General features: G+C 45.9%; 1 protein-coding gene across 6 annotated transcripts in view; it reads left to right on the forward strand.

Moving 5' to 3' along the window:
* The window catches only part of LRMP (lymphoid restricted membrane protein), a 391,035-nt gene that overhangs the window by 272,605 nt on the left and 99,322 nt on the right, over positions 1 to 19,108 (forward strand). For all 6 annotated transcript variants that reach the window (XR_003943302.1, XM_030213974.1, XM_030213975.1 and 3 more), the window contains exon 26: positions 1,748 to 1,833. Coding sequence is in view for 5 of the 6 variants with exons in the window: in XM_030213974.1 (XP_030069834.1) it covers positions 1,748 to 1,833 (86 nt within the window). In the remaining variant the exon portion in view is untranslated. The remainder of the gene's footprint in view (positions 1 to 1,747; positions 1,834 to 19,108) is intronic.

A 19,108-nucleotide genomic window follows, 5' to 3' on the forward strand; every position in this document is an offset into this window, starting at 1 on the left:
TTCTCTGCTCTGTCTAAGCTAGGTGCCCAGGATTGCTTATGTATAAATTGTGTAAAAATATGTGTGCTCTTTATGTGCCTACTTTTTACATGCGTATGTGGTTGTGCAATTTTATACAAGTCCTGTTAAGCCTGTTTTACATGCAATACATGTATTTAAAAGCAGGGTCAGATCAAGGGATAGCAACACCCTGAGCCAATATGCTTTAGCGGCACTCCCCCCCCCCCCCCCCCCCCCCCCCCCATCGCATCGCTTTCAGCGCCTCCTTCTTCCTCCTTCCTGGGGGTTTGGCATCTCTCCACCCAGTCCAGTTTCTCTTTCCCCCTCCTCTGTTCCCCTCCCTGCGAGTCTGGGCATTGCTCCTTCACCTCTCTCCCCCAAACTCTTGTAAAGTTTATTGGTCACCAGCAGCAGCGCATGACAGGCTGCCTTTGGCCATCCCCTGGTTCTTCTCTGTGCCATGCTGTGCCCACAGAGCACATGCGAACAACATAAACTTTGCAGGACCACAGGGGAGTGAGAGATGCGGGAGCAGTGCCAGAAACCGCAGCAGGGGGGAAGAGAAAAAGGGGCGAGATTGGGGTGGGAGGTAGAGAAAAGGGTTAACCTATAGACTAGGCAAGGTCAGAGGCTGGGTATTTTGGCACCCTTAATCGCTGGTGCTCTGGGCCAGAGCCTTACCTGGTAAAAGTGGTTAAATCAGGCTATGATTAAAAGCAGCATAAAATTGCACCTAATTAGGGGAATACTACACATGTGACATGTTTTTGTGGTTTGGGTCCAAAATGGAACTTTTTGGTTTCATTGCTAAGCATAAAACAACACCACATCTCCCTTCTGTCATATCCCTACAGTAGCTTGGTGGCATCATTTGCAGAAGTAGGAACAGGGATGCTTGTGAAGGTTGAGGGAAACATTTAAGAAGTTCTGCCACATCAAGGAGGAAATATTGTGCCAGTCTTCCATAGAACTGAGACTACGGAAAAGATTCTTCCTTTCAGCAGAACAGTGATCTGAAGTCAAAATAATAGCAATTGAGTGGGTCAGCTCTTGAGGCCCAGTAAAGTCCAGACCTGAATTGAACAAAATCTGTGATAAGACTTGAAGGCTGCATTCCAAAAGGGAAACCCTAGCCAGCCTGGAAAAGCTTGAGGTATTCTGCCAGGAAGAATAGGATAAACTGCACCATCCTGCTCTTCAAAATTGGTACACTTATCTTAAGTGACTCGAGGGTGGTGGTGCTGCAAAAGGGGCTTCCACCAAATAGTCAAGGGTTGTGAAGACGCATGCAATGAAAATCTTTTGGTTTCTCATTCTTAAAACCTTTCTATAATTGTTCTTTCACTTTTAAAGTATAGTCTGTTATGTATCATAGATGCTCACCTATAGGTTGCATCCTTACTTCCCCCTTAATCATGGTATCCATTTACTGACTCATGTATCGGTCGCCCCTTCCCTTCCTTTCCTACCCATGCTGGTTCCAACATCTCTCTCTCTCTCCCAGGGTTGCACCTTGTCCTGCAGCAGCTGCAAACCAAGCACCTCTGCCCTTGGTCATCATACCCAGTACTGCACAGCAGTTTCAGAGCCAGCACGGAGCGTTCCTTTATAGGCTCGCATTTGGGCGTGTTGCACGTCCTACTTGGCAGAGGATAGGACCAGGCATCAGTGTGTTGAACTAGTAAATTTAATGTAGCAGAACATAGGTAACAATATTGAGCCTTTTCTATTACTTTATCTTCTACAGATACTAGTCTAGTTCATGAAATTGACCATCTCAGCACCATCCTGGACAAGCAGACTCTACCTTGGAATATTTTGAAACCAGACTTGGTAAGGTTGCTACCAGAATTAAAGCAGCAGATATGTGTTTCATCTTTGCAGAGTTCAAAGTGTCCCAAAGATTTAGCAAAACAAATTTTCCTATACCCTTCCTCAAATGTCATTTCACAGTAAAAATGTTTTGCAGCATTTTTCTTCTGCCTGTCACAAATGCTGTGCACAGTTGGTTTAAAAAAAAAGTGCACTGAATGTGCTTTGGAGTTTCTCTGTAGAATTCAGGTGTTGTGACCATTTTTCCTCTCTCCCCATAAAATATCCATTTCCATATCATCATGCTGATCAATCCATAGACTGGTGGGTTGTGTCCATCTACCAGCAGGTGGCGATAGAGAGCAATCCTTTTGCCTCCCTATATGTGGTCATGTGCTGCCGGAAACTCCTCAGTATGTTCTCTATCTCAGCAGGTGGTGGTCACACACAACAGCAGCTCTGGCTAGGTCTCCAAGCCTAATTTTTAGGTTTTGTTGAGTACCTGGGGTTGAGGGTTCTTCTTCAGCAAGTGCAAACCTGGTGGTGCCAGGTCCCTCCTTTTCTCCCCCCTCCCGCTGGCTCCGTTTAAAAAAAAAAAAAAAAAAATTTGGACATCCTTAAGGGCGTTTATTTCAACGTTTATTTTAACGTTTATTGCAGCTGCTCACTGGGACACCAGTTCGTTACAGCTCGGAGCGAGAAGCAAGTAATTTTACCTTTTTATAGCGGGCAGGGGGTTCCCCGTTCGGTCTCCACGTGGCTTATGGCGTCGGAGGGCGAGGGCGCGAGGATTCGCTCCCCGGACCGCGTGGGTGCGTCTAGCGGGGATGTGGGGATTTCAAAACCTGAATCGCCTTTGTTAGGCATCAGTTTGGAGTCCGGTCAGTGTCCGGTCAGTGTCCGGTTCCTCCTCCGGTACGGTGGTTTTTCCCGCCATAAGCGCCCATCCCCCGCTGCTCGCCCTCTCCATGTTGGCCGACCACTCTGCTCGGACGGCTTCTTCTTGGGCCGCCCTCGAGCTGGGAGACGTTAATACTATGGTTGCCCTTGATTCGGGCGACGGTAAAGTGCCGTTCTTCCCGTGCGGCTCCTTCTCGGAGTTTCGCGCCGGATGCCATTTTGGATGCGCAGCACGTTTCTCCCCCGCTCTTGCGAGAGCGGGTTGAGGGTGCGGCTAGGGCCGTGGCCCAAGCTGCAGAAGTGAACAGTTCGGGGGGGATTCTCCCCTGAGTTCATTTTGCTGCTGCATCAGGCTTTTCTTATGCAAAACGCTGCCCCTGCCCCCCTGTCAGATAAAGGGGTTGAGGCCTCCGGAAGCAAACGCCCTCGGGTGGATTTCCAGGCCCTAGAGGACTCTGTCTCCTCTGATGTAGATGAGGGCAGCGTATCTGAGTTCTCCCAACGGTCCTTTGGGGATTCTTTGGAGGAGACGGATTCCCGCTCGGATGGAGCGGATGACCCCTCTGCAGCACGGATCTTTCGCTCAGCGGATTTGCCCAACCTGTTAGTGCAAGCCATGAGCATTTTGAAGATTTCCTCTCTGGAGGACGTCTCTCCCTCAGCCTCTGTTGGCTCCGCCATTATGCTGGGGACGAAGCACCCGCCTAGAACCTTCCACGTGCATGAAGCCATGCGCACCTTGATTTCAGCTCAATGGGATGTCCCAGAAGCGAGCCTCAAAGTGGCTAGGGCTATGTCCCGCCTCTATCCTCTGCCTGAAGGTGAACGGGAGGCCTTTCTTTGGCCTACCATGGATTCTTTAATCACTGCGGTGACTAAGAAAACGGCGTTGCCGGTGGAAGGTGGCATGGCCCTAAAGGACGCCCAAGACAGAAGATTGGAGGCAGCCTTAAGGTCGTCCTTCGAGGCGGCTGCTTTAAGTTTGCAGGCCTCAGTTTGCGGCTCCTATGTGGCCAGGGCGTGCCTGACGATTGTGCAGCGGGCTTCCCCCTCGGATCCTTCCTTGGGGGCTGATTGGCCGGCCCTGGAATCGGGCTTGGCTTATTTGGCAGACTTGCTGTATGATGTCTTGAGAGCCTCAGCTAAAGGTATGGCTCAGACAGTCTCTGCGCGGCGGTGGCTTTGGCTGAAGCATTGGTCTGCGGACCACGCCTCTAAGTCTCGCCTGGCTAAGTTGCCTTTTAAAGGCAAGCTGCTTTTTGGGGTCGAGCTGGACAAAATTGTGACCGATCTCGGCACGTCTAAGGGCAAGAGGTTACCAGAGGTCAGGGCTCGGGCCAGTGGTGCTCGCCCCGGGTCCTCCAAAGGACGGTTTCAGGAAGCCCGTCAGTATCGCCCGGGCAAGTCGGGCTCCTCTGCCCCCTCTTCCTTCAAGAGGAACTTCTCCCCCAAGCAGCATTCCTTTCGCAGAGACCGCCGTCCCGGAGGTGCTTCCTCCGGTCCTCCCCAGGGTCTCGTACCCAATGACGGGGCCCTGGTCCATGGCCCAGTACAGATTGGAGGACGCCTGTCCTCGTTTCTGGGCGAGTGGACCAGGGTAACTTCAGACGCTTGGGTCCTGGAAGTCATAAGAGACGGTTACAAGCTAGAGTTCTGCCGACCCTTAAGAGACGGGTTTGTACTCTCTCCCTGCAAGTCTCCGGTCAAAGCTGTGGCAGTGCAGCAGACTTTGGACAATCTGATCCGCCTGGGTGCGGTCGTTCCGGTGCCAGAAGATCAGCTTGGCAAGGGACGTTACTCCATTTACTTTGTGGTACCAAAGAAAGGAGGTTCTCTACGGCCTATCCTCAACCTTAAAGGGGTCAATTGGGCCTTGAAATTTCGGCACTTCCGAATGGAGACTCTCCGCTCTGTTATAGCGGCAGTGAAGGCAGGGGAGTTCCTGGCATCCTTGGACATCAAGGAAGCTTACCTGCATATTCCCATCTGGCCTCCTCATCAACGCTTTCTGCGTTTTGCAGTCCTGGGCCGACACTTCCAGTTCAGAGCCCTCCCGTTCGGGTTGGCTACTGCTCCGCGGACCTTCTCCAAAGTAATGGTGGTCATCGCGGCCTTCCTTCGAAAAGAAGGAGTACAAGTCCATCCTTATCTGGACGACTGGTTGATCCGAGCCCCCTCTTATGCAGAGTGCGGCAGAGCTGTAGACCGGGTGATTGCTCTTCTGAGCTCCCTGGGGTGGATCATCAACTGGGAGAAAAGCCAGCTGCGCCCGACTCAGTCCCTGGGATATCTGGGAGTTCATTTCGACACCCAAGTGGGCAGAGTGTTCCTGCCGGACAATCGAATTGTCAAGCTTCAGGCTCAGGTGGACCAGTTCCTAGTAGCCTCTCCTCTTCGGGCTTGGGACTATGTGCAGCTGTTGGGCTCTGACGGCCACGATGGAAGTAGTGCCCTGGGCCAGGGCTCATATGAGACCACGACAACTCTCTCTGCTGCAGCGCTGGACTCCAGTGTCGGAGGATTACGCTGTGCGCCTTCCCTTGGACCTAGTGGTGCGCAAGGCGCTGAGCTGGTGGCTGAGGACAGACAAGTTGTCCGCAGGGATGCCTCTTTTGACCCCGGAGTGGGTTGTTGTCACGACAGACACCTCTTTGACGGGCTGGGGAGCCCATTGCTTGGGAAGGACAGCGCAGGGGCTCTGGTCTCCTGCAGAGGCAAAGTGGTCTATCAACCTCCTGGAACTCAGAGCCATTCGGTTGGCGCTTTTGGAGTTTCTCCCGGTACTGGTGTTGAAGCCAGTACGGGTCCTGTCGGACAATGCCACGGCTGTGGCCTATGTCAATCGCCAGGGAGGTACCAAGAGCGCCCCTCTAGCCAAGGAGGCCATGAATCTATGCCAGTGGGCGGAAGCGAACCTGGAACAGCTGTCGGCGGCCCACATTGCTGGAGTCATGAATGTCCAGGCGGACTTTCTTCGTCGCCATACCTTGGATCCCGGAGAGTGGCAGCTATCGGCTCAGGCGTTCTTGGACATCACGAAGCGCTGGGGCCAGCCGAGCCTAGATCTGATGGCGTCATCGGCCAATTGCCAAGTGCCGTGCTTTTTCAGCAGAGGACGGGACCCTCGATCTCTGGGAGTAGATGCTCTTCTCCAACAGTGGCCGACACAGGAGCCTCTATATGTGTTCCCGCCATGGCCCATGTTGGGCAGGATGCTAGTCCGGGTGGCAAGCATCCGGGCCGGGTAATCCTGGTGGGTCCGGACTGGCCCAGACGTCCCTGGTATGCGGACTTGATCAGGCTCTCAGTGGACGGACCTCTGCGACTGCCAGCGGAGCAGGGCCTGTTGCATCAGGGTCCCGTGGTGATGGAGGATCCCTCCCACTTTGGTCTTACGGCGTGGCTATTGAGCGGCAGCGTCTGAGGAAGAAAGGCTTCTCAGACAAGGTCATCGCCACTATGCTGAGAGCGAGGGAAGCGCTCTACTTCAACTGCTTACACCAGGGTTTGGCGTACCTTTGCATCGTGGTGTGAGGCAGGCTCACTTTCTCCCTTCACTGCTCCAATTTCTTCAGTGTTGGCGTTCCTGCAAGAAGGTCTGGAGAAAGGCCTGTCGCTCAGTTCCCTTAAAGTCCAGGTAGCGGCTCTGGCTTGCTTCAGGGGCCGCCTGAAGGGTGCTTCCCTGGCTTTGCAGCCAGATGTGGTGCGCTTTCTCAAGGGAGTTAATCATCTGCGCCCTCCTCTGCACTCAGTGGTACCTGCATGGAATCTCAATCTGGTGCTAAGAGCCTTGCAGAAGCCGCCATTTGAACCCTTGTCGAGGGCATCTCTGAAAGACCTGACGTTGAAAGCAGTCTTTTTGGTGGCTATCACTTCAGCCAGAAGAGTTTCCGAGCTCCAGGCGCTATCATGTCGAGAGCCCTTTCTGCAGTTCACTGAGGCAGGAGTGTCTATTCGCACAGTGCCTTCCTTCCTTCCTGCCCAAGATTGTTTCTCGCTTCCATGTGAATCAGCAGCTCTGTCTCCCATCCTTTCATAGGGAGGACTACCCAGAGGAGTACTCTGCTCTCAAATATCTAGATGTGAGACGAGTCATCATCAGATACTTGGAAGTGACCAATGATTTCCGGAAGTTGGATCATCTGTTTGTCCTGTTTGCAGGTCCTCGTAAGGGTCTGCAGGCTGCTAAGCCTACAGTGGCAAGATGGGTCAAGGAAGCCATTGCAGCGGCTTTTGTGGCCGCGGGGAAGGTGCCGCCTATCCGGCTGAAGGCTTGCTCCACTAGAGCTCAGGCGGCCTCGATGGCGGAGGCCGGGTCCGTCTCCTTGGAAGAGATTTGCAAGGCGGCAACTTGGGCATCGGCTCATACCTTCTCCAGGCATTACAGCTTGACTGTGGCTGCTCGGGCGGAGGCCCGGTTTGGAGCTTCAGTGTTGCGGTCAGGGATTTCTATGTCCCGCCCTGGGTGAGTACTGCTTCGGTACATCCCACCAGTCTATGGATTGATCAGCATGATGATATGGAAGGTAAAATTATGTATCATACCTGATAATTTTCTTTCCATTAATCATAGCTGATCAATCCATAGCCCCTCCCAGATATCTGTATTGTTTATATTCTGGTTTCATTTCAGGTTCAAGTTTAGTCTTCAGTTCCTGTTCAGGAGGACTTTGTGTTCAAGTTTTTTCAATTGGATTCTTCAGGAGTTGAGACGATTTTGTGTTACAGTGAGCTGCTGCATTCCTCTCCCCTCCATTTTACAGGGCTTGATTGAGACCTAAATTCTGCCGGCACTCCCTCCCGCTTCGTGCGGCTGTAGGGCAGCTTTGTACCCCTCCCGCTTCGGCGGTGGTAGGGTCAGTCAGCTCTTCCCGTGGTTGCGGTTGCAGGATAAGCCAGATCCCCCCGCATCGGCGGGTGTGGTGTCCCTCCCCCGCTCCGCGGGGATGAGCTGGACGGATTCCCCTCCCCCACTTGTGTGGGGATGAGCTGGGTTAATTCCTCTCCCCCGTTTCGGCGGTGGTGAGCTGGGCAGAGTGTCCGTTTGTGGGTGTAATTCTCTAAGTGCTGAGTCCTGCGGATGGAGCTTTCATATCGACATACTGAGGAGTTTCCGGCAGCACATGACCACATATAGGGAGGCAAAAGGATTGCTCTCTATCTCCACCTGCTGGTAGATGGACACAACCCACCAGTCTATGGATTGATCAGCTATGATTAATGGAAAGAAAATTATCAGGTATGATACATAATTTTACCTTCTATTGACACAACTTTAGAAGAAAAAGCTTCATTGCAGGTGTCCATAAATGTTCATTTACTAAACTAAATATATTTTTCATAATTTTTCATTAAACCTGGACTGAAACATTTTAGTTGAAACTGAAAGGGGGTACAAGAGGGGCATGGGGTGATCTTTTTTGGGTTTTTTAAAAAATGGGTCACTATAGTTCTGTGCTGTGTTAAATCGCTATAAATCTCAATATTATTACTACTATCGCATTTGAGTTAGTAATATTGGTGTGTCGTGTATTTTATGTAATCTGCTTTTGGGCCATTTGAGGAAAAGATAGATAATGAATTTTATATGCTACACTTAAGATTGCTGCTTATAGGTTAACCTTTGATAAGAGTTGGGAGAGGTCAAGCTCAACTCTGTGAAGGTTTAAAATACAAACTAACACACGTGACCAGCTTCTACATGAGTACGCAGATGTGGATTGCACTACCAACCCACCTGAAAACGATCAACGAACTAAATAGCTTCCGCAAAGCGCTGAAAACCTATCTCTTTATCAAGGCCTACCACGAGAACCCATTACTAATTAGAACACAACACTTAAACTCCGTTATTTAGAATATATCACTCTACAACTGCCTGATCAGATCCTCTTGTATTCTTTTATCTCTTTGTAACACCAACTGTATTCTTTTCCCTGCTATGGCGATGCCATAACAGAGTTAGTAAGCCACAAAATAGGTGGGAAAATGTGGGATACAAGTGCAATAAATAAATAAATAGCACCATAGTTTCACTTCAGCCACCTGCACCTTTTATAACACTGCAGAACTTCTGCCCATTCTTCTCCTCCCCTGACCTGACACCTGCTGGTAACTCACATATAAAGGATTTATCACATTTATATTCCGAATTGTCCATACGATTAAAGGTTTCATGAATGCTGTTACTGACTCAGACAGGGAACACACAAACAGCATGAAACTTTAGCTTATGCTTTTGCACATTCTTGGTACCACAAGGCCAAGGTCTTCTGAGTCAGAGTTGCAGTAGGCAATTTACAAAACAAAAGTGTAGCAGTACAGTGCAGAGGAAGCAAGGGGATATCAGGAAGGGGGGGAGAGTCAAAGCTGGAGACAGAAGGGCATGTCAGGGGAGAGGGGGTTTAGAAGGGGAAGGTTCAAAAGCCAGAGAGAGAACGTGAGTCTTGAGGAGAGCTTTGAGGGAAGAGTTCCAGAGCTTAGGACCGAGGTAGCTAAAGGCAGTGTCACTAGCGAGATGTAAAGCAAAGGGAGAGGGAATACACAACAAATTGAAGAATGTAGAAGACTGGTTAGGGCATAAGGTATTGGAAACTGATGCAGCTAGGTGGGGGCAGAGGGAAGGACTACCTTTGCAAGCATAAGTTTAAAGTGAATTGGAGAGGAGACAGGCAACCAATGGTCACGTAGGAGGAGGGAGGTGATGTGATCAAAATGTTGTGCTCGTTGAATACGTTTGACAGCTGTAGATTGGAATAATTGAAGGCTTTTGAGGGAATAAAGAGGGCTGCAAAATAAAAAGAATTGCATTAGTCAATCTGGGAGATGACCAAACAGGAGCAGAATTTGGAGAGACACTGGAGAAAGAAAAGGGTGAACAGCATGGATACGATGGAGAAGGAAGAAGGCAGAGCTGATAACAGAATCAATCTGGGTTTTAAACATTACGTTTAGAGTTAAAGATGATGGGGATAACTAGTGAGGTAATTAAATTTGCTGACAACACAAAGCTTAATCAAAGCTATTAAATTGCTAGAGGATTGTGAGAAATTACAAGAGGATCTTACGAGACTGGGAGACTGGGCATCTAAATGGCAGATGATGTTTAATATGAGCAAGTGCAAAGTGGTGCATGTGGGAAAGAGGAACCCAAATTATAGCTACGTCATGCAAGGTTCCACATTAGGAGTCATCAACCAAGAAAGGGATCTAGGTGTCTGTCGTTGTTGATACGTTGAAACCCTCTGCTGAGTGTACTGCGGCGGTTAAGAAAGCAAATAGAATGTTAGGTGGTATTAGGAAAGGAATGGAAAACAAAAATGAGGACATTATGTCTTTGTATCGCTCCATGGTGGGACCGCACTTCGAATATTGTACTCAATTTTGGTCACTGAATCTCAAAAAGATATAGTAGAATTAGAAAAGGAACAGAGAAGGGAGACAACTTCCCTATGAGGAAAGGCTAAAGTGGCTAGGGCTTTTCAGCTTGGAGAAAAGCTGAAGGGAGATATGATAAAATAATGAGTGGAGTGGAACGGGTAGACGTGACTCATTTACTCTTTACAAAAATTCTAGGACTAGGGGGCATGCAATGAAGCTGCAAATTTAAAACAAATTGGAGAACATTTTTCTTCACTCAATGTGTAATTAAACTCTGGCATTCGTTGCCAGAGAATGTAGTAAAGACAGTTAGCTTAGCGGGGTTTAAAAAAGGTTTGGACAGCTTCCTAAAGGAAAAGTCCATAGACCATTATTAAAATGGACTTGGGGAAAATCCACTGCTTATTTCTGGGATAAGCAGAGTAAAATGTATTGAGATTTTTGGGATCTTGCCAGGTATTTGTGACCTGGATTGGCCATTGTTGGAAACAGGATGCTGGGCTTGATAGACCTATCGTCTGTCCCAGTGTGGCAATACTTATATACTTATGCTGAGAATCCTAACAGAGTCAGAGAAACTAAGAGGGTGATCATTGGTAATGGGTGCTGGGGGAATGGAAGAGTATGGGTTGGGAAAAATAATGGATTCATGTTTGGATTGGTTAAGGAAAAGACTGTTCCATTACGTCCTAAGGATTAGCCCAGATAAAAAGGTTGTGACCATCTGCCAGCGGGTGGAGATAGAGAACTCTGAATTGTGCCTCATAAGCTCCTGTGCTTAGCAGCCAAGCCAGTATTCTCTTATCTCCAGCAGGTGGGATAGCAGCTCCTGAGCGCTGTGGTGAGTTCTGTGTGGCCTTTTGTCCTGCTGCGGGTTCAGTTGAGTTTGGGGTTGAGAATATCCTGTGCCTCGGGTGTCAAGCTAGTGGTCTAGGTTTCTCCCTGCACCCCTGTTGCCACATAAAAGCTATAGAATAAAAGCAACTACATACGTGGAACTTACATTGTAAAAATGCAGCTGCATCCAAATATTTCAGTGGTGTATACAGCAGTGAACCAGAATGAACACCACAGCGTAACAGAGATGTCTGAAAAAATAAACAGGAGCTGCAAGAGCGTGTCAAAGAAATACCCAGATAATGCAAGGGTGTACTAACGTGACATCACCATAATGATTGATAAGTGTAAGTCTTATACTACTATGGCATGCACAGGTGCGCTAACTTAATGTCACCATATTGAATATTAACCACAAATAATCTACTAGGTTGGTGTGCAATGAAAGAAATCATAGAAATAGAAGTGGTGATAAAATATCACCAAAAACATTAAAAAAACTATTAAAATTGCTAATTTCTAAATCAAGTATCCCAAAATAATGGAGCAGTATTCAACTAAGTGCTAATACAATGCTTAAGCTGTGGAACATTAAGACCCCTTTTAATGACTTATATTTCACGTGAGAAAAAGCTTTGTGGAGAAAGACCTCAGCAGTCATTAGCTTTGCAATTTTGCTTTTGGCTGTCTTTCAATAAGTATAACCCAAATAACTCGAATCAATCATTGGCCAAAAATCTCCAAAGCTATAGATTTCGTACTATAAACAAGTTGTTTTATATTATTCATTGCTTCTTCATTCTTGTTGGTACTCAAAAAAATATATAATTACAACAGGAGCAAAAGAAAACGCTTGCCTTTTCTTATCTGGATCCTGATGGGGACCCCTTTCACCCTTGGCATCATCAGGGGATCATAATATGCTGCAGTCAAAAACATATAATATGTGCATGTATTCATTTGATGGCAGAGAACTGATGGTTATTTCAACGAGAGAACTAATTAATGCCTCACATTTTTGGAGGGAGGTAGGCTTTGTTATCTCAGTTATCTTCAGACGGGTGTTCATCAGATGTAAGGTTTCAGACTTGGGGCACTACTGTTAAGAAGGTATTGGATATGACTGCCCCTGTGAGATTAAAACTGGCTAAGGAAGGTCGAGAACCTAGCTGAATTGAAACATAAATGTAGTCAATTGGAGAGACGATAGCTTAATTTACGGGGGGGGGGGGGGTGAAGAATAATTTAGCTCTGAAAGCGTATATTTATCTCTATAAAGAGCAGATGAAATCCAGAATATATGAAATCAGCCTAAGGAAAGTTCTGTTCAGAATGTATTTATAAAAGTGTGAATTTTAGTAAAGAACCTTTTCAGTTGGTTCATTCTTTTACACAGGCACCATTGTCTACTCGTTTTAATACACACTCAGCCCAGAATTTTGCAGATTTTTCACTCTAAAATAAAGAAGATTTTAACTACTATACCATAGGTAGAACCCTGGCCCACTATTACTTCCCTTGAAACAGCTGTTTCTTTGAACAATATACCTGTTAATCATTTGTGGACTGCTTTTAGATTACTAGATAGAGATTGTTATGAATATTTATTTATTTATTTATTGCATTTGTAACCCACATTTTCCCACCTTTTTGCAGGCTCAATGTGGCTTACAATGTATCGTTGGTGGTAATGGATTAGAACATAATCACTTGTTACATAGAGATTTTGAGTAACATGGTAGAAGTTTAAAACAAGCAGATATTATAAAAATAGGTCTGTGTAAAGGTAAAGGAGATGCATGCATTTATATTTCTTCTATGTGGTATGCCTTATTGAAAAGATGGGTCTTCAGTGATATTCGGAAGTTTGTTAGTTCGTAGGTGTTTCTCAGGTTGTGCGGCACTGCGTTCCATAGCTTGGTACTCAGGTAGGTAAAGTTTGCTGCATGCGTAAGTTTGTATTTTAGACCTTTGCAGCTTGCGAAATGAAGATTAAGGAATGTGCAGGCTGATCTTTTGGCATTCCTAGTCGGTAAGTCTATCAGGTCTGACATATAGGCTGGGGCATCTCCATGGATGATTTTATGAACTAGAGTACAAATCTTGAACGTGATGCGTTCTTTGAGTGGGAGCCAGTGTAACTTTTCTCGTAGTGGTTTAGCACTTTCATATTTTGCTATTCCGAATATAAGTCTGGCTGCAGTGTTCTGGGCTGTCTGAAGTTTCTTGATTGCCTGCTCTTTACATCCAGCGTAGAGTGCATTACAGTAGTCTAGGTGACTGAGCACCATTGATTGTACCAGGTTACGGAAGACTGTCATTGGGAAGAAATGTTTCTCTTTTTAATTTCCACATTGAGTGGAACATCTTTTTAGTTGTGTTTTTCGTATGACTCTCAAGTGTTAGATGACGATCAATAGTCACTCCAAGAATTTTTAGGGTGTCCGAGATAAGGAGTGTCAGATTTGGTGTGTTTATGGTGGTGAATTTGCTCCTATTGTGTTGAGAGGTAAGTATTAAGCATTGGGTTTTTTCTGCATTGTTTCAGCTTGAATGCATCCGCCCATGAGTGCATGATATAAAGACTTTGGTTAATGTCGCTGGAGATTTCCTGTAAATCTTGTTTGAGTGAGATGTAGATCGTTACGTCGTCTGCGTAAATGTATGGGTTGAGGTGTTGGTTGGATAGTAGTTTAGCCAAGGGTATCATCATTAAGTTGAATAGAGTCGGCGAGAGGGGGGATCCCTGTGGAACTCTGCATTCAGGTGTCCATGTGGCAGATGTAGTCGAGTTAGATGTCACTTGGTAAGATCTTGTGGTTAGGAATCCCTTGAACCAATTAAGAACGTTGCCTCCAATTCCGAAGTATTCAAGGAGATGTAGTAGAATACTGTGATCTACCATATCGAAAGCGCTGGACGTGTCAAATTGTAGAAGTAGTATGTTTTTGCCAGTTGTGATCAGTTGTCTAAATTTGGACATGAGTAACTAGTACTGTGGTTAGAACGAAATCCTGATTGGGAATCATGGAGTATTGAGAACTTATTTAAATAGTCGGTAAGTTGTTTGGTTACCATTCCCTCCGTTAGTTTGGTTATTAGGGGAATTGATTCTACTGGTCTGTAGTTAGTTCAGTAGCATTTTTCTTTGCGTCTTTGGGTATGGGGGTGAGTAGAATATTTCCTTTCTCCTTTGGGAAGAGACCATTTTGTAGCATATAGTTCAGTAGCATTTTTCTTTGCGTCTTTGGGTATGGGGGTGAGTAGAATATTTCCTTTCTCCTTTGGGAAGAGACCATTTTGTAGCATATAGTTCAGATGTTCCGTGAGGTCTGTTATAAATTGTTGAGGGGCCGATGTTATAAGGTTGTTAGGACATATCTCTAATTTACAGTGAGATTTAGCAAATCTTTTAAGCGTTTGGGAGATGATGCTTCTGATAGTGTCTCGAATTCGTCCAGGTTCTGTCCGCTGGGTATACACCAGGGTCTGGGTCTAGACAGTCAAGGATTGTAGCGTAGTCGGTGGTGCTGCTAGGTATCTGAAGTTGTAGTTTTACGATTTTCTCATTGAAGTATTTCACAAGGCTGTCTGCTGTTGGTGCATCTGTACGGTTGGAAGTGACCGGTGTGGTGTCTAGTAGTTTGTTCACTAGTTGGAAGAGTTTGTGTGTCCTTGTAATTTGGTCCAATTATGGTTTTGTAATATGATTTTTTAGTTTGTCTTATGGTGCATTTGTATTTTCTATGTAGCTGTTTCCAGGCCTCCTGTGTGGAGTCATTTTTCTGTTTGTTCCATGCTCGTTCTAGCCTTCTAACTTGTGTTTTAAGTTTTTTCAGGTCTTCGTTGAACCATGGTAGTGAGTTCTTTCTATGTGAGGTTCTGGTTTGAATTGGAGCTATGTCGTCTAGCATGTATTTGCATCTATTGTCCCATTCTTGGAGGAATTGGCGTGTGTCAGTCTTTATAGTCCATTCACTATCGTAGATCTGTTGCCAGAATGTTGCTGGATCTATTCTTCCTCTTGTGGTGTAGGTTTTTCGTATTTGTTTATTGGATGAATCTTTCATTCGCCATTGGAGGAAGAGTATTGCTTTGTAGTGGTCGGACCACGGTGCAGGAATAGGTTTGCTAAGGGACAATGTATCATGGATCCTTGTGCGACTTTTTAAGATCTTTGCCAGATCAGGTTGATCTTTGGCTTATGGGTCTGGTGAACTCCCTTTTGGAAGGAGGGACTTAGTTAGAAGAAACAGGAGCCATCACCCTTAGACCTTTGTTAAAGGGAGATAAATTAGATCCTACAGACTGCAGTAATTATCGTCCAGTTGCAAACATTTCTGCTTTGACAAAAGTGGCAGGGGCGTACCCATGGGCGGGCCCAGGTGGGCCTGGGCCCACCCAATTTGGGGTCAGGCCCGCCCAGCAGCAGAGCGATTCCGGTGGCTCCCTTCCCCCGTGGTGTGCAGCAACTTTCACGGTTCACCCCATCTTCCCTCACCCTCCTTGCAGGCCCGCCCAGCAGCGATTCCGGACGCAGACTCAGCTTCGGCTCGCAGAGATTCCCACACGCTGCCTGCCCGCTGCCGCTCAACAATCTCCTTGCAGCTCCTAAGCGGTAGCGCGAACCCTGAAGCCAGAGACTTCTGGGTTCGCGCTGCCGCTTAGGAGCTGCAAGGAGATTGAGCGGCAGCGGGCAGGCAGCGTGTGCGAGCCGAAGCTGAGCCTGCGACCGGAATCGCTGCTGGGCGGGCTAAGGGGGAAGCAAACGGCTCGTCGCCATCATCAGACTGAGACTCTAGCTAAAATATAGCTGCACTGCAGGCAACAGCAAAAGTGTGAGTCAAACTGCAAGCAGGGAGTCCATGCTTGCAGAATTAACAAGAAGAGAGCCCAGAATAGAAGATGTGAGCAATATGGCCACAGGGAGTATAGGCTCTGCCTGTTGATCAAGAGGAGAGACTGGGAGCGCTGTCTAAAGGAAGAAAGGGAAGAGGGGATAACTGAAATCTCACCAAACACTCAAACCCTCCCTCTAGCAATGTTGAATCACTACTCTCCCCATATTCACTCACACTGTCCAGTACATTCAGCTTTTCCTATACTCACCCAATCCCCTGTCATTCAATCCTATCCATTAGCTCACTCATCTCTCTGTCACTTATAACTCCCATCCATTCACTCAGTCTTCTTGCCACTTTTAGCCCACCCATCCACTCATAATCCCCCATTCACTTACTCAGCCACCCTCTGCAAATCAGATCCCTAGTGTCTACTGACTCACTTGTCATCTCTCCATTAATTTACTCATTCACTCCCAGTATGCGCACTCACTCGGCCCTCTTAGTTTTTAAAAACATTTTTGCTTTGTTTAGCTCTTTTTCTTTTTGTAGCGGCTACTGCTGCTCAACAGGAGAAGCAGCAGTGGCCAAGAAATGAAGATTGGAGGGAGGACTCGGGAGAGAAGGAGGGCAGATGGAGCAGGAGGTAAAGAGAGTGAGGTGAAAAGGAGGGGAGATGGAGAAGGGCTGGAGACAGAGAAAAACTACTGGTGATAAGGATGGGGAGAAAGGGGGGATACTGGCTGAGATCAGAAAGAGGGAAGACGAAGGAAGGGTAGGGAGAGAAACAGAAGAGACATTGAAGGATGTGGAGAAAAAAAGGGGAAATGATGAATGTAAAAGGGTAGAGAGAGAGACACTGGATAGAATCGGGAGAGGGGGTAGATGGATGGAAGGATGGGGAGAGAAAGAGGGAAAACAGATGGAAGGATGGGGAGAGAAAGAGGGAAAACGGAAGGATAGGGAGAGAAAGACACTGGATGGAAGGATGGGGAGAGAAAGAGGGGAGATGGATGAAAGGATGCAGAGAGAAAGGGAAGAGACTGGAAGGATGTGGAGAGACAAGGGACACTGAACAGAAAAGGATAGAGAGCTAGAGAGACACTGGATAGAAGGAGGGGGGAGAGAGAGACATTAGATGGAAGGATCAGGAGAGAGGGAGATGGGTGGAAGGCTGGGAAGACACTGGATGGAAGGGTAGGGAGAAAGAAAGAAAGAGGAGACACTGGATGGAAGGATGCAGAAAGAAAGAGGGGAGACACTGGAAGGATGGGGAGAGAAAGAGGGGAGCTGCTGAATGGAAAAGGGGAGTAGTGAAAGACTGGAGAATAAGAGGAAGGGGCATGGGGAGAACAAGGGTGAGACAAAGATGAAAAGCCATAGGTAGATGAAGTAAAAAGAAGGAAATTAAAGAATGGATAGTAAGAATGAATTAAATCTGAACAGAGAGAGAGGCAGAAAAATATTGAAGAAAGCAAAGAAAAAGGAGAGAAAAATGACAAGTGGCCAGGAAACCCCGGCAGAGGAGTTAAGCGAAAATGAAGGAAAGCAGAATCTAGAGACTGGGAACAACACAATGAGAAAAAGTAAATGGCCATTCAACAAAGGTAAAATAATTTTATTTTTAATTTAGGATAAAGTAATATGGTACCTGTGTTAATAAAGTTTCAGAGACCAATACTTCCTTCCTCAGGTCAGGAGAGGATACCATAATAGCATTATACTGACCTGAGGCAGGAGGTTTTGGCCTCTGAAAGCTCATTGAAAAGGATGTTAGGCTATTAAATTTATTTTTTGAAACCTGATGCACTGAAAAGCAGCACTTTACCCTTGTGTGACAAATGCATCTGATTAGCGTGACTAACGTTTGCTGGGGGAGGGGGGTAGAGAGAAAAATTTGTGCCCACCCACTTTAGGTTCAGGCCCATCCAAAATTGGCAGTCTGGCTACGCCACTGGGCAGAGGCTATGGTCATTTTTCAGTTGCAGGAATATTTGCACTGTTTTGAATTTAGACCCTTTTCAGTCAAGCTTTCGTCCATTATATAGTACGGAAATGGTCATTTTAGCCCTGTTGTCCTCGCTTCGGGGTTACCTGGACGGAATGGTGGAGGTGCTTACTGATGTAATTAGATTTAGATTTATCAGAACCATTTGATTTAGTAAATCATGATGTACTTGTGTAAAATATAAGGTTTGAGTATGGGTGAAATGGTTTAAGAGCTTTTTGGGACAGAGGTCTATATACAAGTCTGGTGAAAAGAAGGATTTTCAGATTCATGGCATATGTGGCCCAGGGTTTCCTCCAGGGGCCCCTTTTTATTCTCCATTCTTTTTAATTTATATGAGTGATTTAGGTTCTTTGCCGCATAGGTAGAATATTGCATTTTTTTCCTACACAGATAAAATTGTATTGATATTTCCTATTTTGTCAGATTTTAACACTGAAATTGATGAATGATATTTTCTTAGGAATACTTATCTGGATGTTTTAACATTTTTTTTTTTTTTTTTTAATTAACCCAGATAAGACTTACGAATTTATCCAAAAAGGGCAGCTCTGATGCAAGATGTAGATTGTCTGATTTTTATAATGTTGATATTTATTAAATGGGAAATGAAACTGTTGAGAGTATATTTAGATTCTAATTTGACTGTGGGAATGCATGCGAATTATTTGGTCCAAAAGGTTATGTTTAAGTTGAAATTTCTGTATAAGTTAAAGTATTTTTTGTAGTCATTTCCAGCTTATTCAAGCTAGTGTTCTTACTGTTATTCTTACAACTCTTGATTATTGTAATATCTGTTAGGTCTATCAGTTAAACAACTGCAATGAAGTGTTACAAAATGTATCTGCTAAACTGATTTTCAGAGGAAGTAGATTTGATCATACAACTTCATTTCTACAGGAATTACATTGGTTGCCCATTTGAACTTGGATTGAGTTCAGACTTGAATTTTGTTTTTAAAAATTTGTATGGATTGAGTCTGGTCTATTTGGCAGGTTTAAGATTTAAAAACCATCTTGATGTTTTACGTTCTGGAGAATTATTGCTGGCACCTCCATCGTTACTACTTGTTGACTAAGCAGCACCAAAAAGAGTTTCTGTGAAGTTTATTTTATGATGGTTGTAACCTGGTTTGAACTTCAAGGAGTCCAACAATATAAAACATAGCTAGGCTTTACTCACAATAAATGTTTTTCATTCTGGACTTGAATCCTCTAAAAGTGAAAGTGCCCAGCAAAATGCATTATACTGGTTGGAAGACAGCCAAAAGCAAATTGCAAAGCTAATGGCTGCTGAGGTCTTTTCATCCACAAAGAATTTTTTCATGTGG

Source organism: Microcaecilia unicolor, chromosome 9 (genome assembly GCF_901765095.1).
Source record: "Microcaecilia unicolor chromosome 9, aMicUni1.1, whole genome shotgun sequence".
In the NCBI taxonomy this organism is placed as follows: domain Eukaryota; kingdom Metazoa; phylum Chordata; class Amphibia; order Gymnophiona; family Siphonopidae; genus Microcaecilia; species Microcaecilia unicolor.